The sequence below is a fragment of the Caretta caretta genome, chromosome 13 (genome assembly GCF_965140235.1).
Source record: "Caretta caretta isolate rCarCar2 chromosome 13, rCarCar1.hap1, whole genome shotgun sequence".
In the NCBI taxonomy this organism is placed as follows: domain Eukaryota; kingdom Metazoa; phylum Chordata; order Testudines; family Cheloniidae; genus Caretta; species Caretta caretta.
Genome location: NC_134218.1, coordinates 1,303,664 through 1,328,105, shown reverse-complemented (window position 1 = coordinate 1,328,105; position 24,442 = coordinate 1,303,664). Strand labels below are relative to the sequence as shown.

At 53.7% G+C, this 24,442-nt stretch overlaps 1 protein-coding gene across 2 annotated transcripts in view; it reads right to left on the bottom strand.

The window, feature by feature from the left end:
• Nucleotides 1-4,285, bottom strand: part of LOC125622017 (uncharacterized) — a 33,178-nt gene extending 28,893 nt beyond the window's left edge. For both annotated transcript variants that reach the window (XM_075118619.1, XM_075118618.1), the window contains exon 1: nucleotides 4,118-4,285. In XM_075118619.1, the coding sequence (XP_074974720.1) occupies nucleotides 4,118-4,196 (79 nt within the window). In that variant the 5' untranslated portion in view covers nucleotides 4,197-4,285. The remainder of the gene's footprint in view (nucleotides 1-4,117) is intronic.
• Between the last annotated feature and the right edge of the window lie 20,157 nt (nucleotides 4,286-24,442).

Genomic DNA, 24,442 nt, shown 5'->3' with positions numbered 1-24,442 from the left:
AGATCAACTAAAGGGTCATCTCCCTGCTCCTCCCACTGTCCACACACGGCCAACACCACATTCCCCCTGGCATAATATGGCTTCATCATATTCACATGGTACACCCAGCGGAGGTGCGCCCGGTTCGACAGCTCCACCACATAGTTTACCTCATTGAGCTGCTTGACAACCTTGAAAGGGCCCTCCCAGGCGGCCTGTAGTTTATTCTTTCTCACGGGGATGAGAACCATCACCTGATCCCCGGTGGCATAGGCACAGGCCCGCGCCGTGAGGTCATACCAGACCTTCTGCTTCTTCTGGGCTCTGGCCAGATTCTCCCTGGCCAGGCCCATGAATTCAGCTAGTCTCTCTCAGAAGATCAGGACATACTCCACCGCTGACTCTCCATCGGGAGTGGCCTTCCCCTCCCACTCATCTCTCATCAGGTCCAGGGGGCCTCACCCTCCTTCCATATAACAGTTCGAAAGGTGAAAATCCGGTCGACTCCTGGGGCACCTCCCTTACACGAAGTAAGGTAAGTACTTGTCCCAATCCTGCGGGTGCTGGTTCATAAAGGTTTTCAGCATTATCTTTAGCGTCCCATTGAACCTCTCCACCAGCCCATTGGACTGGGGGTGATAAGCTGAGGCCCAGTTGTGCCGGACCCCACATTTCTCCCACAAGCACCGGAGCAGGGCCGACATGAAGTTGGAGCCTTGGTCTGTCAAGACTTCCTTGGGGAACCCCACTCGGCTGAAAATGGTCAGGAGCGCATCGGCCACGGTGTCTGCTTCAATGGAAGCTAAGGGCACTGCCTCGGGGTAGCGGGTGGCAAAATCTACCACCACCAGAATGTATTTCTTCCCTGACCGGGTCGTCTTGCTGAGAGGCCCCACGATGTCCATGGCCACCTTCTGGAAAGGCTCCTCTATGATGGGCAAAGGTCTCAAAGCCGCTTTCCCCTTGTCCCGGGCCTTCCCCACCCTCTGACAGGGGTCACAGGATCGGCAATACTGCCGGACCGTGGTAAAGACCCCAGGCCAGTAAAAGTTCTGTAGCAACCTCTGCCGGGTGCGCCGGATTCCCTAGTGTCCTGCGAGGGGGATGTCATGGGCCAGGTACAGTAGCTTGCAGCGATACTTCTGGGGGACCACCAGCTGCCTCCGGAGCCCCCATGACTCCATTTCCCTTGTGGGAGCCCATTCTCGGTACAGGAACCCCTTCTCCCACAGGAACCTCTCCTGGCAGCCTCTCCTCATGGTCCGTACCACACTGAAGTCGGCCAGGTCCCTGAGCTTCCGCAAGGAGGGATCTTTCCTCAACTCGGCCTGGAAGTGAGCGGCTGGGGAAGGGATGGGGACCCGTTCCCTCTCACTGGCCGGGTCTGAGGCCACAGCCTCTCTGAGCCGTGCCCCTCGGCGCTCCCTCCCCACCAGGGTAGGGTCCTGCGCCTCTGGTGTGGTACCCTCCCCAAGGTCAGGGCGCAGTGCCCCTCACCGGCTCTGGCTACGGGTCACAACCAGGGCGGTCTGGGGTTTGCTTGGCCAGTCCTCTAGGTCTCCCCCCATCAAAACCTCAGTGGGCAAATGGTGGTGTACCCCCACATCCTTGGGGCCCTCCTTGGCCCCCCATTTCAGGTGTACCCTTGCCACGGGCACCTTGAATGGGGTCCTGCCCACCCCCGTCAGGGTCAGGTAGGTGTTGGGCACCACCCGATCTGGGGCCACCACCTCGGGCCGGGCCAGGGTCACCTCCACGCCCATATCCCAGTATCCATTGACCTTCCTCCCATCCACCTCCAGGGGAACAAGGCACTCTCTCCGGAGGGACAGCCCCGCGCCCACCCTGTAAACCGAGCACCCTGAGTCCCGAGCATCCAGCCCTCTGGCGGAGCTGGTCTGGGGTACTCTTCCCTCCTGAGCAGGTGGTAAGCTGGCAGCCCCCCTTGCCTGGGTCATCTGCCCCTCGTCCAGCTGGGTCCCTACCCAGTTAACCCTGGGTAGGTTGGGTCTGCTCAGTCTGTCCCTGAGCCTGGGGCACTGGGTCCATACGTGGCCTCTCTGGCCACAGTGATAGCAGCTCAGGTCACGTTGGTCCCCTTGAGCAGGTCGGAGGGTCCCAACACCAGGCATTCCCCTTGGGAGGGAGTTCTCCACATTTCCCCGCTGGGACGTCCCATGGTGACTCTCTCTCTGCATCGGAGGGGGCCTGTTCTTTCGGGACTCCTCCCTGCTACCCCCTGCCCGACTGTTCACAAACTCGTCGGCCAGCTGCCCTGCGTGCTGGGGGTTCTCTAGCTTTTTGTCCACCAACCACAGCCTCAGGTCGGAAGGGCACTGTTCATACAGTTGCTCCAGTACGATTAGGTCAAGCAGGTCCTCTTTAGCTTGGGCCCCAGCTATCCACTTGAGGGCATATCCCTGCATCCGGTTGACCAGTTGTAGGTAGGTGACCTCAGGCGTTTTACGCTGACTCCGGAACCTTCTCCGGTACATCTCGGGGGTCAGCCCAAACTCACGGAGCAGGGCCTGTTTGAACAGTTCGTAGTCCCCTGCCTCCGCCCCATCATTCGGTTGTACACCTCCACGGCTTTGGGGTCCAGTGAGGGGGTGAGAAACTGGAGCCTGTCTGCAGGGTCAACCCTGTGCATCTCGCAGGCATTCTCAAAGGCCGTCAGGAAGCTATCTATGTCCTCCCCCTCCTTCCGCTGGGCCAGGAAGCACTTATCAAAGTTCCTTGCAGTCTTGGGTCCCCCCACACTCACCGCAGCTGGGGCCCCACTGCTCCTCAGCCTGGCCAGCTTCAGTTCATGCTGTCTTTGTTTCTCCTTCTCCTGAGTTCCCTCTCCTTCTCCTGATGTTCCCACTCCTTCTCCTTACGGTCCCTCTCCTTCTCCTGACGGTCCCGCTCCTTCTCCTGATGTTCCCTCTCCTTCTTCTCCTGCTCATGCTGACGTTGTTTCTCCTTCTCCTCCTGCTCATGTTGACATTGTTTTTCATGATCCTCCAGCTCCCACATTTTCATCTCCTTCTCCCATTCCAGCCGCATCCGCTCTAGGGATGGGGAGCTCCGCCGGGAGGATCCCCTGCTGGCTGCTGGGGTCAGGGTGCCCTGAGTATTCGCTGGGCTTCCCCCAAGCCCTCCCCCAGGCATAGGTAGAAAGGGTCTCGGGATGTCCTCGGCAGCAGTATGACCCCTCCCAGCCCGGTCAGGCCCCAGGGCCCACGCTTCGTCCGCCGGGCAGCTTCCCTCAGGGACAGAGATCGGGTCATCCAAGTGATCCCTCTCCTCCAACTGGGCAATCAGCTGTTCCTTGGTGGAGCTCCCAATGCGCATCCCCCTCTGCCTGCACAGCTCCACCAGGTCGCTCTTCAGGCGTTTAGCGTACATCTCCCTGCTGGCCACTCGCAGGCCGGGCAGCTTCCCACGGTTTCCAGGAAAAGCCCTTAGTGTGCCAGTCCTTCTTGAGGTCACCCCCTCTTTGCCAGGGTCGAGCTGCAGACTCCTCCGCCTCTGGGACCGCTCGCTGCAATCCCCCGGGGGACCCTGTTACTGCAAAAGTCTTTCTCTCTGGTCACACACTCCCAGGGGTTAACCGCCCCCTGAAACCGTCTCTCTCTGAATCTTCAGCACGCCTGGTCCCCGTCAATCCCCCTTCGTTTTACTGTTCCCCAGTCACTTACTGCAGGAAGCGCCGCCCACGGGGTGCAGGCGATCCCACCGCTACCACCAATTGTCACGGAGTGTGGGGGAGTCCGGGCCCTGCACCCCTCTTCCTGGGATTCACTGAGACTCTCAGCCAGGCAGTAAAACAGAAGGTTTATTGGACAATAGGAACACAGTCTAAAACAGAGCTTGTGGGTACAACCAGGACCCCTCAGTCAAGTCCTTCTGGGGGAGCAGGGAGCTTAGACCCCCGCCCTGGGGTTCCCTGCGTTCCTCCACCCAGCACCAAAGTGACAACTAAACCCACCCAGCAGGCTCCCTGCTGCAGCCTGTCTTCACATTCCCCGGCAGAGGTGTTACCTCCCCATCCCCCTCCTGGCTCAGGTTACAGGCTCTCAGGTCTCCCATTGAAACTCCCCTGCCACATTCCCAGGTCAACACTCCCCCCTCCCTGCTGCATCACAGCCCTCACCTTGATGGAGCTGCCCAGAGGCAGACGGCGGATCAGCCCAGAGGGTGAGGAGCCCCAGGAGGAGGAGGCCTGATTTCATGGTGCTGCTATGCCAGGATACCCAGCGCCGAGCTGCACCAGCTTATATACGATCTTGCCAGCCTGGTACTGCGGCCACAGGAGGGGACATTACACAAGAGAGCTGCCTCCAGTTTCTGCCACTCCCAAAGGGAATAGGGAAGCAGCAGGGAACTGCGAGAGTTGGGAAAGTCCCTGGTGTGAGGATGGTGGAAATGTAATAACAGGCTGCAGAGGTGAGCTCATGTTTCCAGGGGACTCCATGCCCTGGCTGGGGCATCGGGACAAACAGCTGAGCCAAGAGGCCACTGATCACTGGGCTTCCCTGGAGTGAACCTCTCGTGAAGCCTGCCCAGCGCCGGCCCCTGGAGCTGTGCGGAATGGGACGCTCTCACCTCATGGCAACGAGCTGGTTGCCCCAGAGCCAGATATGCCATTCTCCTAACACACACCCATCTTCATTCCCCCTGCTGCTTCCCATGAGGAGTGGCTGGGCCAACGCCTGCCAGGCTGTAATTACTAAAGCTGGGCCCTCTGGCCTGGCAGCTCCCCATGGCCCAGAAAGCAGGACTCATGCACCCTCCCCTCCCCAGAGCTGGCTGCAGGCTCAGCTCCAGAACCTAACCCTGCCCCTATGTCACGGAGTCCACGGGCGATGCTCTGGAACTGCTCCCCATGAAGCAAGTCAGGACCCTAGGGAAGTCTCCTCTCTGGGAGCAGCCTGTCTTCAGGACACACAGCTCACACAGCTTCCCCCTTCCTGGGTCTGACCTTGGAGCATTCAGCCTCCTCTGCCCCTCCGTGCGCTTCCCACAGCGAGTCCGCCCAGGCGGGGCTCCTAGGGAAGCCAGAGGGTCCTGCACCCCAACTTCGCAGTCAGATGTGACTCTCAGCCAGCCAGTAAAACAGAGGTTTATTAGACGACAGGAACATGGTCTAACACAGAGCTTGTAGGTGCAGAGAACTGGACCCCTCAGCTGGGTCCATTCTGGGGGGCAGTGAGCCAGACAACCACGTCTGTACTTCACTCCATGTCCCAGCCAGCCCCAAACTGAAACTCCCTCCAACCCCTGCTCCTCTGGACTTTGTCCCTTTCCCGGGCCAGGAGGTCACTGGATTCCTTTGTTCTCCAACCCTTTATCTCTCACCTTGCAGGGGGGAAGGGCCCAGACCATCAGTTGCCAGGAAACAGGGTGTCGGCCATTCTCTGTGTCCAGACCCCTGCACACACCTGCCCTCTAGGGCTCTGCAATGGTCATAGACCCTTATCCCACTGTGACGAAGTGGGACTGTTCTTAATGTTTCCTCTGAATAGTGTGGGGGTGCCTCAGTTTCCCCTATGAAGTTCCTAAGTATCTAGGTGGTGCGATAATGGTGTATGATCATTGCAGAGCCCTAGAGGACAGGTGTGTGCAGGGGTCTGGACACAGAGAATGGCCGACACCCTGTTTCCTGGCAACTGATGGCCTGGCTCTTCCCTCCGCAAGGTGAGAGCTAAAGGGTTGGAGAACAAAGGAATCAGGTGACCTCCTGGCCCAGGAAAGGAAAAAAGCCCAGAGGAGGAGGGGCTGAAGGGAGTTTCAGTTTGGGGCTGGCTGGGACATGGAGTGAAGGGCAGACTTGGTTGTCTGGCTCACTGCCCCCCTCCCCCAAATGGACCCAGCTGAGGGGTCCTGTTCTCTGCACCTGCAAGCTCTGTGTTAGACCATGTTCCTGTCATCTAATAAACCTCTGTTTTACTGGCTGTCTGAGAGTCACGTCTGACTGCGGAGTTGGGGGGCAGGACCCTCTGGCTTCCCCAGGAGCCCTGCCTGAGCGGACTCGCAGGGGGAAGCGCACGGAGGGGCAGAGGATGCTGAATGCTCCGAGGTCAGACCCAGGAAGGTGGAAGCTGTGTGAGCTGTGTGTCCTGAAGACAGGCTGCTCCCAGAAAGGCGACTGCCCCAGAGTCCTGACTGGCTTCATGGGGAGCAGTTCCAGAGCATCGCCCAGGGACTCCGTGACACCCACCACCTAGGCACTTAAGAACTCCATAGGGGAAACTGAGGCACCCCCACATTATTCAGAGGAAACATTAAGAACAGTCCCACTTCGTCACATCTCTCCTCTCTTCGAGATCGAATTGAGTGGGGTCACTTTAGCCAGTGACCTGGGGAAGTTCGAAGCCACCAACGTTCCCATGGATGCCCCAGCATCTCTCCCATTCCTTGGTAGGAGTTACACCAGGCCCTTCCAGTTTCAGGCCCTCCCTTAGGTCGGGGGTGGTTGATAGCACTCGCATGCCGCATGTGGGAAGGTTTATGCGGCCTGTGCCCTTTGGCCACCCCAAAACCCCAGGGGGTCAAACTGGGATTGGGTCTTCTCCCCAACAAGCTGGCCAAACACTGCCACTTGGTTATAGGACTGTTTAACTTTCTTAACAGCTTTCACTTCATCTGAGACCTTTTCAAAGCTATCCACACTGGATCCTTCAACAGGAAAGTCAGTGGATCCATTCACAATGGAAAATTTCTGGCTGTTAGGAACTGAAACTTTCCTGATTAAATCACTTTCACACCCTTCAGTGGCAGTAAACTGCTTGCAAAGACTCCATGAGGATTCCTTTCCCGAGTGGCTTTTCTATGCAACAATTCACCCTTCACAGAAATTCTGCCCTTACCCTCTTCACCTAGGGCTTCCTCTAGAGGAACACTTTCCTGAGCAACAACAGACTCTTTCTGGCTCTCCCTTACGTCCAGAATTACCTCTGGCCCATCCGGCGGATTCCTACACAATCCCCTTTCAGGCAAACTCACAGACTTCCTAGATAAAAGGTCAGAAGCATTCTCCTTCCCTTTGCCACACACAAGTTCAGGAATCTTTTCCTTCTTGCTACGGGTTTCCACACCATCAGTAGGTAACAAAATCACATCACCTTCATGACAGGTTTCAGAGGAACAGCCGTGTTAGTCTGTATTCGCAAAAAGAAAAGGAGTACGTGTGGCACCTTAGAGACTAACCAATTTATTTGAGCATGAGGTTTCGTGAGCTACAGCTCACTTCATCAGATGTTTACCGTGGAAACTGCAGCAGACTTTATATACACACAGAGAATATGAAACAATACCTCCTCCCACCCCACTGTCCTGCTGGTAATAGCTTATCTAAAGTGATCAACAGGTGGGCCATTTCCAGCACAAATCCAGGTTTTCTAACCCTCCACCCCCCCACACAAATTCACTCTCCTGCTGGTGCTAGCCCATCCAAAGTGACAACTCTTTACATAATCAAGTCGGGCTATTTCCTGCATAGATCCAGGTTTTCTCACATCCCCCCCACCCCCATACACACACAAACTCACTCTCCTGCTGGTAATAGCTCATCTAAACTGACCACTCTCCAAGTTTAAATCCAAGTTAAACCAGAACATCTGGGGGGGGGGGTAGGAAAAAACAAGAGGAAACAGGCTACCTTGCATAATGACTTAGCCACTCCCAGTCTCTATTTAAGACTAAATTAATAGTATCCAATTTGCAAATGAATTCCAATTCAGCAGTTTCTCGCTGGAGTCTGGATTTGAAGTTTTTTTGTTTTAAGATAGCGACCTTCATGTCTGTGATTGCGTGACCAGAGAGATTGAAGTGTTCTCCGACTGGTTTATGAATGTTATAATTCTTGACATCTGATTTGTGTCCATTTATTCTTTTACGTAGAGACTGTCCAGTTTGACCAATGTACATGGCAGAGGGGCATTGCTGGCACATGATGGCATATATCACATTGGTGGATGTGCAGGTGAACGAGCCTCTGATAGTGTGGCTGATGTTATTAGGCCCTGTGATGGTGTCCCCTGAATAGGCTTAAATAGAGACTGGGAGTGGCTAAGTCATTATGCAAGGTAGCCTGTTTCCTCTTGTTTTTTCCTACCCCCCCCCCAGATGTTCTGGTTTAACTTGGATTTAAACTTGGAGAGTGGTCAGTTTAGATGAGCTATTACCAGCAGGAGAGTGAGTTTGTGTGTGTATGGGGGTGGGGGGGATGTGAGAAAACCTGGATCTATGCAGGAAATAGCCCGACTTGATTATGTAAAGAGTTGTCACTTTGGATGGGCTAGCACCAGCAGGAGAGTGAATTTGTGTGGGGGGGTGGAGGGTTAGAAAACCTGGATTTGTGCTGGAAATGGCCCACCTGTTGATCACTTTAGATAAGCTATTACCAGCAGGACAGTGGGGTGGGAGGAGGTATTGTTTCATATTCTCTGTGTGTATATAAAGTCTGCTGCAGTTTCCACGGTAAACATCTGATGAAGTGAGCTGTAGCTCACGAAACCTCATGCTCAAATAAATTGGTTAGTCTCTAAGGTGCCACACGTACTCCTTTTCTTATCACCTTCATGCTCTCCTTGTGCCCTGGCTAGGATCTCACCCCGATTAGACAGAGTTCCTACACCCTTTCCCAATAACACACTAGCAACAGGCAAAATACAAGCACCAGAATTGTCTGGTCTCTGAGATTTTACATAGACACTAACTGGATGCAACCTAGTTACAGGGCCATTCTCCCAAGCAGACACAAACTTAGGACCATTCCCTTCCTGGGCTTTAGCTGAATCCAGAACCAGCTCTGAGACAACTGCACGACCATCAACCATCACAGGCTGAAAGGTCCCTTCTGTCTGCTCCAGACAACGTCGAGCCTGAGACACATTCTCCTTTCCCAGACACACACCTTGGGAGCTCATTCCCCTGGTCCCAGCACACAAGGCTGTTCACAGACAACTGCTTGGAGATCAGGGTAGCTCCCTCCATAGGCAAGTCAATACCCCAGACAGACACAGACACATTCCCTTCACTAAAAAGAAAAGGAGGACTTGTGGCACCTTAGAGACTAACCAATTTATTTGAGCATGAGCTTTCGTGAGCTACAGCTCACTTCATCAGATGCATACCGTGGAAACTGCAGCAGACTTTATATATACACAGAGAATATGAAACAATACCTCCTCCCACCCCACTGTCCTGCTGGTAATAGCTTATCTAAAGCGATCATCAGGTTGGGCCATTTCCAGCACAAATCCAGGTTTTCTCACCCTCCCTTCCCTTCACTGTCACAATTCTCCACCCAGCTAACAGGTAAGGTCCAGGGACACTCATCTGCCACTCTCCTTGCCTTCCCGCCCTGCTGACTAGACACAGCCATCAGCTCACAAGGCTGCCTAGGCTCATCCAGACTTTCCTTACCGAGCACCTTCCACTCCCAACAGATCCCCTGCCCTGCCTGTGTCTCCCCCCACTCAGCTGGGGTCTCAGCTCCCTCTGTGCTCAGCGCTGCCCTTGCTGTCTGTGACGATGTGACTCAGCAGGGAGGGGGGAGTGTTGACCTGGGAATGTGCCCTGGGGATGGGAGACCTGAGAGCCTGTCACCTGAGCCAGGAGGGGGAGGGGGAGGTAACACCTCTGCCCAGGAATGTGAACAGAGGCTGCAGCAGGGAACCTGCGGGGTGAGTTTAGTTGGCAGTTTGGAGGCTGGGGGGAGGAACACAGGGAACCCCAGGGCTGGGGTCTAAGCTCCCTGCTCCCCCAGAAGGACGTGATTGAGGGGTCCTGGTTGTACCCACAAGCTCTGTTGTGGACTGTGTTCCTGTTGTCCAATAAACCTTCTGTTTTACTGGCTGGCTGAGAGTCTCAGTGGATCCCAGGAAGAGGGGTGCAGGGCCTGGACTCCCCCACACTCCGTGACTACTGGTGGCAGCGGTGGGATCTACTGCACCCCGTGAACGGCGCTTCCTGCAGTAAGTGACTGGGGAACAGTAAAACGAAGGGGAATTGACGGGGACCAGGCGTGCTGAAGATTCAGAGACGGTTTCGGGGGGCGGTTAACCCCTGGGAATGTGTGACCAGAGAGAAAGACTTTTGCAGTAACAGGGTCCCCCGGGGGATTGCAGCGAGCAGTCCCAGGGGCGGAGGAGTCTGCAGCTCGACCCTGGCAAAGAGGTGGTGACCTCAAGAAGGACTGGCACACTAAGGGCTTTTCCTGGAAACCGTGGGAAGCTGCCCGGCCTGCGAGTGGCCAGCAGGGAGATGTACGCTAAACGCCTTAAGAGTGACCTGGTGGAGCTGTGCAGGCAGAGGGGGCTGCGCATCGGGAGGTCCACCAAGGAACAACTGATTGCCCAGTTGGAGGAGAGGGATCGCTTGGATGACCCGATCCCTATCCCTGAGGGGAGCCGCCCGGCAGACGCAGCGTGGGCCCTGGGGCCTGACCGGGCTGGGAGGGGTCAGACTGCTGCCGAGGACATCCCGAGACCCTTCCTACCTATGTCTGGGGGAGGGGTTGGGGGAAGCCCAGCGAATACCGAGGGCACCCTGACCCCAGCACCCAGCAGGGGATCCTCCCGGCGGAGCTCCCCATCCCTGGAGCGGAGGCGGCTGGAATGGGAGAGGGAGATGAAAATGAGGGAGCTGGAGGATCATGAAAAACAACGTCAACATGAGCAGGAGGAGAAGGAGAAACAACGTCAACATGAGCGTCAGGAGAAGGAGAGGGAGCGCCAGGAGAAGGAGAAACAAAGACAGCACGAACTGGAGCTGGCCAGGCTGAAGAGCAGTGGGGCCCCGGCTGTGGTGAGTGAGGGGGGACCCAAGACTGCAAGGAACTTTGATAAGTGCTTCCTGGCCCAGCGTAAGGAGGGGGAGGACATAGATAGCTTCCTGACGGCCTTTGAGAATGCCTGTGAGCTGCACAGGGTTGACCCTGCAGACAGGCTCCAGTTTCTCACCCCCTTACTGGACCCCAAAGCCGTGGAGGTGTACAGCCGGATGACAGGGCCGGAGGCAGGGGACTATGAACTGTTCAAACAGGCCCTGCTCCGTGAGTTTGGGCTGACCCCCGAGATGTACCGGAGAAGGTTCCGGAGTCAGCGTAAAACGCCTGAGGTCACCTACCTACAACTGGCCAACCGGATGCAGGGGTATGCCCGCAAGTGGACAGCGGGGGCCCGAGCTAAAGAGGACCTGCTTGACCTAATTGTACTGGAGCAGCTGTATGAACAGTGCCCTTCCGACCTGAGGCTGTGGTTGGTGGACAAAAAGCTCGAGAACCCCCAGCACGCAGGGCAGCTGGCCGACGAGTTTGTGAACAGACGGTCAGGGGGTAGCCGGGAGGAGTCCCAAAAGAACAGGCCCCCCCCGATGCAGAGAGAGAGTCACCAGGGGGCCTCCCAGCGGGGAAATAGGGAGAACCCCCTCCCAAGGGGAACGCCTGGCGTCGGGCCCCTCCGACCCGCTCGAGGGGACCAACGTGACCTGAGCTGCTATCACTGTGGCCAGAGAGGCCACGTACGGTCCCAGTGCCCTGGGCTCAGGGACAAACTGAGCAGACCCAACCTACCCAGGGTTAACTGGGTAGGGACCCAGCTGGACGAGGGGCAGACGACCCAGGCAAGGGGGGCTACCAGTTTACCACCTGCCCCGGAGGGAAGAGTACCCCAGGCCAGCTCCACCAGAGGGCTGGAGGCTCTGGACTCAGGGCGCTCAGTTTACAGGGTGGGCGCGGGGCTGTCCCTCCGGAGAGAGTGCCTTGTTCCCCTGGAGGTGGATGGGAGGAAGGTCAATGGATACTGGGATACGGGTGCGGAGGTGACGCTGGCCCGGCCCGAGGTGGTGGCCCCAGATCGGGTGGTGCCCAACACCTACCTGACCCTGACAGGGGTGGGTGGGACCCCATTTAAGGTGCCCGTGGCAAGGGTACACCTGAAATGGGGGGCCAAGGAGGGCCACAAGGATGTGGGGGTACACCACCATTTGCCCACTGAAGTTTTGATGGGGGGAGACCTAGAGGACTGGCCAAGCAAGCCCCAGACCGCCCTGGTTGTGACCCGTAGCCAGAGCCGGCGAGGGCCACTGCTCCCTGACCTCGGGGAGGGTACCGCACCGGAGGCGCAGGACCCTACCCTGGTGGGAAGGGAGGGCCGAGGGGCACGGCTCAGAGAGGCTGAGGCCTCAGACCTGGCCACTGAGGGGGAACCGGTCCCCATCCCTTCCCCAGCTGCTGAGTTCCAGGCCGAGTTGAGGAAAGATCCCTCCTTGCGGAAGCTCAGGGACCTGGCCGACCTCAGGGTGGTACGGACCATGAGCAGAGGCTGCCAGGAGAGGTTCCTGTGGGAGAAGGGGTTCCTGTACCGAGAATGGGCTCCCACAAGGGAAGTAGAGTCCTGTGGGATCAGGAGGCAGCTGGTGGTCCCCCAGAAGTATCGCCGCAAGCTCCTGTACCTGGCCCATGACATCCCCCTCGCAGGGCACCAGGGAATCCGGCGCACCCGGCAGAGGTTGCTACAGAACTTTTACTGGCCCGGGGTCTTTACCACGGTCCGGCAGTATTGCCGATCCTGTGACCCCTGTCAGAGGGTGGGGAAGGCCCGGGACAAGGGGAAAGCGGCTTTGAGACCTTTGCCCATCATAGAGGAGCCTTTCCAGAAGGTGGCCATGGACATCGTGGGGCCTCTCAGCAGGACGACCCGGTCGGGGAAGAAATACATTCTGGTGGTGGTAGATTTTGCCACCCGCTACCCCGAGGCAGTGCCCTTAGCTTCCATTGAAGCAGACACCGTGGCCGATGCGCTCCTGACCATTTTCAGCCGAGTGGGGTTCCCCAAGGAAGTCTTGACAGACCAAGGCTCCAACTTCATGTCGGCCCTGCTCCGGTGCTTGTGGGAGAAATGTGGGGTCCGGCACAACTGGGCCTCAGCTTATCACCCCCAGTCCAATGGGCTGGTGGAGAGGTTTAACGGGACGCTAAAGATGATGCTGAAAACCTTTATGAACCAGCACCCACAGGATTGGGACAAGTACTTACCTCACCTGCTGTTCGCGTACAGGGAGGTGCCACAGGAGTCTACCGGATTTTCGCCTTTCGAACTGTTATATGGAAGGAGGGTGAGGGGCCCCCTGGACCTGATGAGAGACGAGTGGGAGGGGAAGGCCACTCCCGATGGAGAGTCAGTGGTGGAGTATGTCCTGATCTTCCGAGAGAGACTTGCTGAACTCATGGGCCTGGCCAGGGAGAATCTGGCCAGAGCCCAGAAGAAGCAGAAGGTCTGGTATGACCGCACGGCAAGGGCCCGTGCCTACGCCACCGGGGATCCGGTGATGGTTCTCATCCCAGTGAGAAAGAACAAACTACAGGCCGCCTGGGAGGGCCCTTTCAAGGTCGTCAAGCAGCTCAATGAGGTAAACTATGTGGTGGAGCTGTCGAACCGGGCGCACCACCGCCGGGTGTACCATGTGAATATGATGAAGCCATATTATGCCAGGGGGAATGTGGTGTTGGCCGTGTGTGGACAGTGGGAAGAGCAGGGAGATGACCCTTTAGTGGATCTATTCCCTGGGACTAGAGCTGGTTCCCCCCTGGAAACAATTCCCCTCTCGGATCAGCTAACCCCTGCCCAGCAAGCTGAGGTCAGGGGGGTGCTGCATCCGTACCGACAGCTGTTTTCCAACCAGCCTGGACGCACTAATCTGACTGTCCACCGGGTGCAGACAGGGTCGCACCCGCCGATAAGATGCTCCCCCTTCCGAGTCACAGGGAAAACTGCTCAGGACCTGGAAAGAGAGGTCCGGGACATGCTGGCTTTGGGGGTGATCCAGCCATCTGCCAGCCCTTGGGCCTCGCCGGTGGTGCTGGTCCCCAAAAAGGACGGGTCAGTCCGGTTCTGCGTGGACTATCGGAAGCTCAATGCCATCACTGTATCTGATGCCTACCCCATGCCCAGGCCGGACGAGCTCCTAGACAAGCTGGGAGGAGCTCGGTACCTCACCACCATGGACCTTACAAAGGGCTACTGGCAAGTGCCGCTGGATGCAGATGCCCGACTGAAATCGGCCTTTATCACCCCTCTGGGGCTCTAGGAGTTCCTGACCCTGCCTTTCGGCCTCAAGGGAGCGCCGGCCACCTTCCAGCGCCTAGTGGACCAGCTCCTGAGGGGGATGGAGAGTTTTGCCGTGGCGTATATTGATGACATCTGTGTCTTTAGCCAGACCTGGGAGGACCATGTGTCCCAGGTTAGACAAGTGCTGGACCGACTCCAGGGGGCTGGGCTGACTGTAAAAGCGGAGAACTGCAAGGTGGGGATGGCTGAAGTATCTTACCTGGGCCATCGGGTGGGGAGCGGCCGCCTAAAGCCGGAACCAGCCAAGGTGGAGGTGATCAGAGACTGGCCCGCTCCCCACACCAAAAAGCAGGTCCAAGCCTTTATTGGGATGGCAGGATACTACCGAAGATTTGTGCCTCACTTTAGCGCCATAGCCACCCCCATCACTGAGCTATGCAAGAAGGGGAAGCCAGACAAGGTGGTCTGGACCGAGCAGTGCCAGGAGGCTTTCCGGGCGCTGAAGGAGGCTCTGGTCAGTGGCCCAGTTCTGGCAAACCCAGACTTTGACAAGCCCTTTGTGGTGTTCACCGACGCCTCCGACACGGGACTGGGGGCGGTGTTAATGCAGGAGGATGAAAAGGGGGAGAGACACCCCATCGTGTACCTGAGCAAGAAGTTGCTACCCCGGGAGCAACACTACGCGGCCATCGAGAAGGAGTGCCTGGCCATGGTGTGGGCCCTCAAGAAACTAGAGCCCTATCTCTTCGGGCGGCACTTCACCGTGTACACCGACCACTCGCCCCTGACCTGGCTGCACCAGATGAAAGGAGCCAACGCCAAGCTCCTGAGATGGAGCCTGCTCCTGCAGGATTACGACATGGACGTGGTCCACGTGAAGGGAAGTGCCAACCTGATAGCGGATGCGCTGTCCCGGAGAGGGGGCCCCGAACTTCCCCAGATCACTGGTCACAGTGACCCCGCTCAGTTCAGTTCGAAGGGGGGAGAGATGTGACGATGTGACTCAGCAGGGAGGGGGGAGTGTTGACCTGGGAATGTGCCCTGGGGATGGGAGACCTGAGAGCCTGTCACCTGAGCCAGGAGGGGGAGGGGGAGGTAACACCTCTGCCCAGGAATGTGAACAGAGGCTGCAGCGGGGAACCTGCGGGGTGAGTTTAGTTGGCAGTTTGGAGGCTGGGGGGAGGAACACAGGGAACCCCAGGGCTGGGGTCTAAGCTCCCTGCTCCCCCAGAAGGACGTGATTGAGGGGTCCTGGTTGTACCCACAAGCTCTGTTGTGGACTGTGTTCCTGTTGTCCAATAAACCTTCTGTTTTACTGGCTGGCTGAGAGTCTCAGTGGATCCCAGGAAGAGGGGTGCAGGGCCTGGACTCCCCCACACTCCGTGACACTGTCCCAGTGGGGTAGGCAGCAAGCTCGCTGCTTTCCTCACTGCATCAGAGCCAGCGTGAACCCCTCTCCGGTGTGCAAGGGGGCAGGGAGCCCCAGGGGTCTGGTTACAGGCAGGCAGGTACCCTGTGTCACGGAGTCCCCGGGCGATGCTCTGGAACTGCTCCCCATGAAGCCAGGCAGGACTCTGGGCCTTCCTGTGAGCATCCTGTCCGCAGGGCAAACAGCTCACACCGCTTCCACCTTCCTGGGTCTGACCTCGGAGCATTCAGCATCCTCTGCCCCTCCGTGCGCTTCCCACAGCGAGTCCACCCAGGCGGGGCTCCTGGGGAAGCCAGAGGGTCCTGCACCCCAACTTCGCAGTCAGACTTGACTCTCAGCCAGCCAGTAAAACAGAAGGTTTATTAGACGACAGGAACATGGTCTAACACAGAGCTTGTAGGTGCAGAGAACAGGACCCCTCAGCTGGGTCCATTTTGGGGGGCAGTGAGCCAGACAACCACGTCTGCACTTCACTCCATGTCCCCAGCCAGCCCCAAACTGAAAACCCTCTCCAGCCCCTCCTCCTCTGGGCTTTGTTCCTTTCCCAGGCCAGGAGGTCACCGGATTCCTTTGTTCTCCAACCCTTTAGCTCTCACCTTGCAGGGGGGAAGGGCCCAGGCCATCAGTGGCCAGGAAACATGGTGTCGGCCATTCTCTGTGTCCAGACCCCTGCCCACACCTGCCCTCTAGGGCTCTGCAGTGATTATACACCCTTACCCCACCCCCTAGAGACTTAAGAACTGCATAGGGGAAACTGAGGCACCCCCACAATATTCGGAGGAAACATTAAGAACAGTCCCACTTCGTCACACCCTGGCACTCTGCTCCCATGGGCTAGGGGCTAAGGGAGGGGTCGGTACGTTCTTCTCGCTCTCCCACTGGGTCTCTGACGCTCCTTCAGGGGGACAGGGATCAGGCACTCCCCAAAGGCCTGGGCTATCCATGTCTGTGTCGTGTGCTGTGGATCACGCCCCGTCCATCTCACTAGTCGCCCCCCGCAGCAGGTTCCCTCAGCTGATGTCTAACGATGGGGACTGAATGTTTCTGTGCCCCTGACCCTCGTCTCTGGGACGTGACCAGAGGAGGGTGCGTGGGGAGGTCTCGGGGCTCCCACCACCACCTCCCCATTAGGCTGTGATGACCCCAGAGAAGCAATACTCACATGTCCCCTTTAGGGTTGTTGACCCCATATGAGTGGCTCATGCACGTTCCCCTGAGGGTGTGATGACCCTGGTAGGAGCAAACCCTCTGGCCCTGACAACAGCCCTCCCGGCAGCACAGCGTCACCCAGCGGCGGTCCTGGCCGGAGGACGTGGGCTGGGGGACCGTGTGAATGTCCGTCACGCCATTGCTTTCCCAGAGCAGCACATTTGTGCTTTCCAGGTATTTTTATGAGCTGCAGGGACATCACGGGGCAGGGGAGATTTATTACAACGGGGTCATAGGAGCCACAAACAGTGGAGCAATCTGCTCGACATCTTAGATGTCTGTGCACAAATACAAGGAGTGTGTGGAATAAACAGGCTGAATTGGAAGGATTAGCACATAAGCAAAATTATTACTCAGTAGGCATAATTGCAACTTGGGAGGCTAAATCTCATGGCTGGAATATTGGTACAGAGGGATGTGGTAATCCAGGAGGACAGGTAGGGGAAAAGGGGAGAGGTGTTGTATGATACCTCAAGGATATATACAGCTGTTCTGCGTTCCAGCAGGCTGTGAGAGGCAGACGAGCTGAAAGTCTCTGGCTTTAACTAGCAGGGCGAACTGCAGCCTGTGTGTGTTCTCTCCCTCTCTGTAGGGGAGTAGCCCGGGGAGTAGCCCAGCCCAGGTGTGTTTGGTGGAGGCAAACACTCTGTCCCTGACAAACAGCCCGAGGTTGTTGGGCGTCACAGCATCAGCCAGCAGGCAGGACGCAGGGAGTGTGTAACAGTCACTCACCCTGGCACTTTCCCAAGGCAGCACATTAGCCCTTCACTGGGATTTTTGAGAGACATGGGAGACATCACTGGGCAGAGGTGATTTATCAGCTCCCCAAGTGGAGTGTATGGGATCCTGGGCAACCCCTGGCTCTCCTTTAACACGCCGATGGGACTGGGACCCAATGCTCCCAGGAGCCCCTGCAGCCAAGGGCGCTATTTCAGATGTGGGGGGAGGGCAGCTTTAACCCTGATTCCAGGGGCTACTTAGTCACCTGTAAACTCAACAGGGTTTGGGGGGTTTTTGGCAGATAATAACTGGGAAATCAGAGGACAGGAGCACTGTATCTAATTCCTATATAAAAGAGACTTAAATAAATATTAGACCCACTCAGTTCCAATACTAACATGTTCTCTCATCTTGTGTCAAGTCACTGAAGGGACACTGGTTAGGTTCAACATTTTAATGTATATGTATCTATTTGTTACTAACTCTTGAATACAACAATTGAAACAATTGTAGAAAAATCTAGAGGACTTTCGATCACTATTTTGCAGTTCACCCAAGCATGGAATAGATCATTTAATTTTGGAAATATCCTGCTAGGGCAAGCCCCCATGAGTTTATACTGCATCTGCCTGGGGCTCAAGGGGTGTTACCTCACTACAAATTTAGACTAGAAATGAACCTTAAACAGGAATGAAACTGACACTTTCAAGTCACTTTCACAGTATTGCCAACCCCACATGTTCAATAATCATGAGATTGCCTTTAAAATCCTGAGATGATGTAAATATACCAGATGTGGGGTTCTTTTCATTTGCCTTCTGCTTTTTGAGCCTGTAGGGTGCCCTGGGGTCACAATTTGAAGCTTTCTCCACAGCCACGAGGGCTAGAAACTTCATTTTTCTTTATGAATGAAGGCAGAAATCATCACAGATCCATTTGACTCCAGGAGCTGGGCCTTTAAGGAAACCAATAATTATCATGAGACTCATGACTAAAACATGAGAGCTGGCAACACTGCTTTCCCTTCTGTTAAAAGGCTCGTTACATAAGATCATCAGAATGGCCAGACTGGGTCAGACCAAAGGCCAACCTAGCCCCGTGTCCTGTCTGCCGACCGCGGCCAATGCCAGGTGCCCCAGAGGGAATGAACAGAACAGGGAATCATCAAGTGATCCATCCCCTGTCGCTCATTCCCAGCTTCTAGCAAACAGAGGCTTGGGACACCATCCCTGCCCGTCCTGGCTAATAGACATTCATGGACCTGTCCTCCAGGAACTTATCTAGTTCGTTTTGGAACCCTGGTATAATCTTGGCCTTCACAACATCCTCTGGCAACAAGTTCCACAGGTCGACTGTGCGCTGTGTGAAGACATACTTCCTTTTGTTTATTTTAAGCCTGCTGTCTATTAATTTCATTTGGTGACCCCCTGTCACGGAGTGTGGGGGAGTCCAGGCCCTGCACCCCTCTTCCTGGGATTCACTGAGACTCTCAGCCGGCCAGTAAAACAGAAGGTTTATTGGACAACAGGAACACAGTCCAAAACAGAGCTTGTGGGCACACCCAGGACCCCTCAGTCAAGTCCATCTGGGGGAGCAGGGAGCTTAGACCCCAGCCCTGGGGTTCCCTGTGTTCCTCCACCCAGCCCCAAACTGAAACTAAACCCCCCCAGCAGGTTCCCTTCTGCAGCCTGTCTTCACATTCCTGGCCGAGGTGTTACCTCCCCCTCCCCCTCCTGGTTCAGGTTACAGGCTCTCAGGTCTCCCATCCCCAGGGCACATTCCCAGGTCAACACTTCACCCCTCCCTGCTGCGTGGCATCGTCACACCCCCTAGTTCTTGTGTTATGAGAAGGAGTAAATAACACTTCCTTATTTACTTTCTCCACACCTGTCATGATTTTATAGACCTCTATCATATCTCCCCCTTAGTCGCCTCTTTTCCAAGCTGAAAAGTCCCAGTCTTATTAATCTCTCCTAATTCAGAAGCCATTCCATACCCCTAATCAATTTTGTTGCCCTTTTCTGAACCTTTTCCAATTCCAATATATCTTTTTTGAGATGGGGAGACCACATCTGCACGCAGTATTCAAGATGGGGGTGTACCATGGATTTATATAGAGGCAATATGATATTTTCTGTCCTATCATCTATCCTGGTCTTAATGATTCGCAACATTCTGTTCACTTTTGTGACGGCCGCTGCACATTGAGTGGATGTTTTCAGAGAACTCTCCGCAGTGACTCCAAGATCTCGTTCTCGAGTGGTAACAGCTAATTTAGACCCCATCATTTGATATGTGTAGTTGGGATGATGTTTTCCAATGTGCATTATTTTGCATTTATCAACATTGAATTTCATCTGCCATTTTAGAGACTAACCAATTTATTTGAGCATGTGGCTCACGAAAGCTCATGCTCAAATAAATTGGTTAGTCTCTAAGGTGCCACAAGTACTCCTTTTCTTTTTGCGAATACAGACTAACACGGCTGTTCCTCTGAAATCTGCCATTTTGTTGCCCAGTCACCCAGTTTTGAGAGATCCTTTTGTAGCTCTTCGCAGTCTGCCTGGGACTTAACTGTCTTGAGTAGTTTTGTAACATCTGGGAATTTTGCCACCTCACTGTTTACCCCTTTTTCCAGATCATTTATGAATATGTTGAATAGGACTGGTCCCAGAACAGACCCCTGGGGGACACCACTAATTACCTCTCTCCATTCTGAAAACCATTGATTCCTACCCTTTGTTTCCTATCTTTTAATCCATGACAGCTCACTTTTCTTAAGAGCCTTTGGTGAGGGACCTTGTCAAAGGCTTTCTGAAAATCTAAATGCTCTGTATCCACTGCATTCCCCTTTGTCTACATGCTTGTTGACCTCTGTGACGTTATTGACTTGAACTGGGACCATATAGAACGTTGTTGCAACCAAGGTCCTGTAGTGGCACCAAATCTTGTATGAAGGGGGTCAAATAAAGTGTCTAAGACAAGGCAATGGTTGGCTGGTTAGGATGATGCTGTCTAGATACATGCATCTTTTTTGTATTTAAAGTTATAAGTATTGGCTCTGTACCATCTGTAGTTCAAACATGTGCTGTGCTTCTGGGCGACACCCCAGACAAGTTGGTGTCAGCTCCGCCTAGCCTGCTGGATGGCCCATTAAGGACCATCCGCTATACAATTGACCCATTGAGAGAAGGCAGACACGCCTTGGGACTCAGCCAGGTGTGCAGGGACCTGCCTATGGACAGAACTCTGAGGTGTTTCCAGGCCATGGGATGGGCAGCTTGTCTTTGGGACAAAGGAAGACAGACCACATGGCAAGAGACTATACAAAGCTGAGGCAGCTCCTCCATCTTGTCTTCAATCCTGCTTCCTACCTCTGGAGGGACTTTGCTACCCTGAAAAAAGAAAAGGAGTAATTGTGGCATCCTAGAAGCTAACACAAGTCCTCCTTTTCTTTTTGTGGATACAGACTAACACGGCTGCTACTCTGAAACCTTGGCTACACTGAAGCTTTGAACCAAGGACTGAATGACCCACCCCAGCTGGGGATGTTCTCCAGAGACTTGATTTGAACCTGCCGTTTATTCCATCACTGCTGCAAGCCTGAACCAAGAACTTTGCCATCGCTGTATGTCATTGATTCCATTTAACACATTCTAGTTCCAATCTCTATCTTTTTCTTTTTATGAATGAACCTTTAGATTTTAGATTCTATGGGATTGGCAGCAGTGTGATTTGTGGGTAAGATCTGATTTGTATATTGACCTGGTTCTGGGTCTGGGTCCTTTGGGATCGGGGGAACCTTTTTTCTTTTACTGGGGTATTGGTTTTCATAACCATCTGTCCCCAGAACGAGGGGCACTGGTGGAGATACTGGAAAACTGGAGTGTCTAAGGGAATTGCTTGTGTGACTTGTGGTTAGCCAGTGGGGTAAAACCAAAGTCCTCTCTGTCTGGCTAGTTTGGTTTGCCTTAGAGGTGGAAAGACCCCAGCCTTGGGCGGTAACTGCCCTGCTTGACGCAATTTGTCCTGAATTGGCACTCTCCGTGGGGTCCCGCCAGAACCAGCAGTGTTACTACCCCCTCAAAGAATTCCAGTAGATTGGTGAGGCAGGATTTCCCTTTACAAAAACCATGTTGACTCTTCCCCAACAAATTATGTTCATCTATGTGCCTGACAATTTTGTTCTTTACTAGAGTCTCATCCAGTTTGCCCGGTACTGAAGTCACGTTTACTGTCCTGTAATTGCCGGGGTCACCTCTGGAGCCCTTTAAAAATTGTCATCACATTAGCTATCCTCCAGTAATTTGGTACAGAAGCTGATTAAAATGATAGGTTACAGACGACAGTTAGTAGTTCTGCAATTTCACAATTACAAAAAGAACAGGAGGACTTGGGGCACCTTAGAGACTAACCCATTTATTTGAGCGTGAGCTTTTGTGAGCTACAGCTCACTTCATCGGATGCATACAGTGGAAAATACAGTGGGGAGATTTATATACACAGAGAACATGAAACAATGGGTGTTACCCTCCACACTGTAATGAGAGTGATCAGGTAAGGGGAGCTATTACCAGCAGGAGGGGCGGGAAAACCTTTTGTAGTGAAAATCAAGGTGGGCCATTTCCAGCAGTTGACAAGAACGTCTGAGGAACAGGGGTGGGGGGAGAATAAACATGGGGAAATAGTTTTATTTTGTGTAATGACTCAACCACTCCCAGTCTCTATTCAATTCTAAGTTAATTGTATCCAGTTTGCAAATTAATTCCAATTCAGCAGTCTCTCGTTGGAGTCTGTTTTTGAAGTCTTGTTGTTGTAATATTGCGACTTTTAGGTCTGTAATCGAGTGACCAGAGAGATCGAAGTGTTCTCCGACGGGTTTATGAATGTTATAATTCTTGACGTCTGATTTGTGTCCATTTATTCTTTTACGTAGAGGCTGTCCAGTTTGACCAATGTACAGGGCAGAGGGGCATTGCTGGCACATGATGGCATATATCACATTGGTAGATGTGCAGGTGAACGAGCCTCTGATAGTGTGGCTGATGTGATTAGACCCTGTGATGGTGTCCCCTGAATAGATATGTGGACACAATTGACAACAGACTTTGTTGCAAGGATAGGTTCCTGGGTTAGTGCTTCTGTTGTGTGGTGTGTGGTTGCTGGTGAGTATTTGCTTCAGGTTGGGGGGCTGTCTGTAGGCAAGGACTGGCCTGTCTCCCAAGATCTGTGAGAGTGATGGGTCATCCGTCAGGATAGGTTGTAGATCCTTGATGATGCGTTGATGATGCGTTGGAGAGGTTCAGCCCCCAACTAAAATCTCTATCAGTGTTACAAAGGGCGAACAGTTTATCCCGTCCTGAGGTGATATGTACCCAGTCAATATGGGGATAGTTGAAATCCCCCATTATTATTATTGAGTATTTTATTTTAATAGCCTCTCTAATCTCCCTGAGCATTTCACAATCACTATCACATCCTGGTCAGGTGGTTGGTAATATATCCCTACCACTATATTCTTCTTCTTAGGGCATGGAGTTATTATCCATAGAGATTCTGTGGTACAGTTTGGTTCATTTAAGATTTTTATTTCATTTGATTCTATGCTCTCTTTCACATATAGTACCACTCCCGCACCAGCACGACCTGTTCTGTCCTTCTGATAGATTTTGTACCCTGGTATTACTGTGTCCCATTGATTATCCTCATTCCATCAAGTTTCTGTGATGCCAATTATATCAATAGCCTCATTTAATACGAGGCACTCTAGTTCACCCATCTTATTGTTTAGACTTCTACCATTTGTATATAAGCCCTTTAAAAACATATCACTTTTTAGCTGTCTGCCATTACATGATGTAATTGAATGCGACTTTTTTTCATTTGACTGTTTCTCATCAGATCCTACCTGTATTTTATCATCTTCCGTCCTCTCCTCCTTACTAGGACATAGAGAATCTCCATTATTAGATCCTCCCTTAAGGGATGTCTCTCACCGAAGGCTCTTAAACACAACACTACAGTGACTGAGTTGCAGTTCTCACAGGAGAATATTTAAAACCAAACACCAAGAAAATTCTGCTTTTTAAAGTTGAGAAAGAATTGAATCTTCTGAGGTCTGTCAGGGCCACTGCAGGCAGGAAAGGAAAATATTCAGGCACAGGAGCTCTGGGCAGCTCTTCTTCTTGAAATAAAGTTGGTGGGTTAAATCTTCTAGTGCTTAATCCAGGAAAACTTTTGTTGCCATCAGTGCCTCCACTCACAGATGTTAACAAGTGCTCAATAACTATACACTTCATCCTTAAATATCTGAGCCATCTTATCGAGAGTTGCACATCGTATATGCATTGGCTCAGGGACTGGATTTTTTGGCATATTCTGAACAGTGCTGAGCACACCGATGGTGCTCAGTGAATACAAATCATGACAATAATTGTCAGCTTTATGGACTCTGTGGATGCAGTTTCTGTTCTTTGTTCTGGAATTGGCCTGGGTACAATTGAAACCCAAAGAAATTGAGGCATAAACACATCGGATACCTTATATGACACTTTCTCATTCCTTCCTTTTCTCAAACTCAGGACAAAAAATGACTGAACAAAATGGTTTTCAGTTAAAATGTAAAATTGCCCAGTAGCCATTGCTGTACAGCCCAGCCTCAGGCCAAACCTGCCACCCCTGGGGAGTTAAGTCATCTCCTCTCATCTGACTCTCATTCTCCAGCTTTCCTGATCTCTGTGCTGCTTTTCATGCTGTCAGCCATGACCTCCTTCCTAGCTGCCTGGGACCGTGTGCTGGAGTCTCCGAGAACTGGCCAGCTTGGTTTTGCTCCCAGCTATCAGAGTCCTCTCTTTTTGCACCATACAGCAGAGAGAGCGGCTGGTCTTCTGGACAGGGAGCTGGCCCTGAGAGACCTGGGTTCTGCTCCCCCCAGGAACTTCCTGTCTGACCCCACACCAGTGCCTTAAGGACAGAGTTTCAAAACCTTTTACACACCCAAAGATGCAGCTAGGTGTCTAGTGGGGTTTACAAAACACCAAACCTT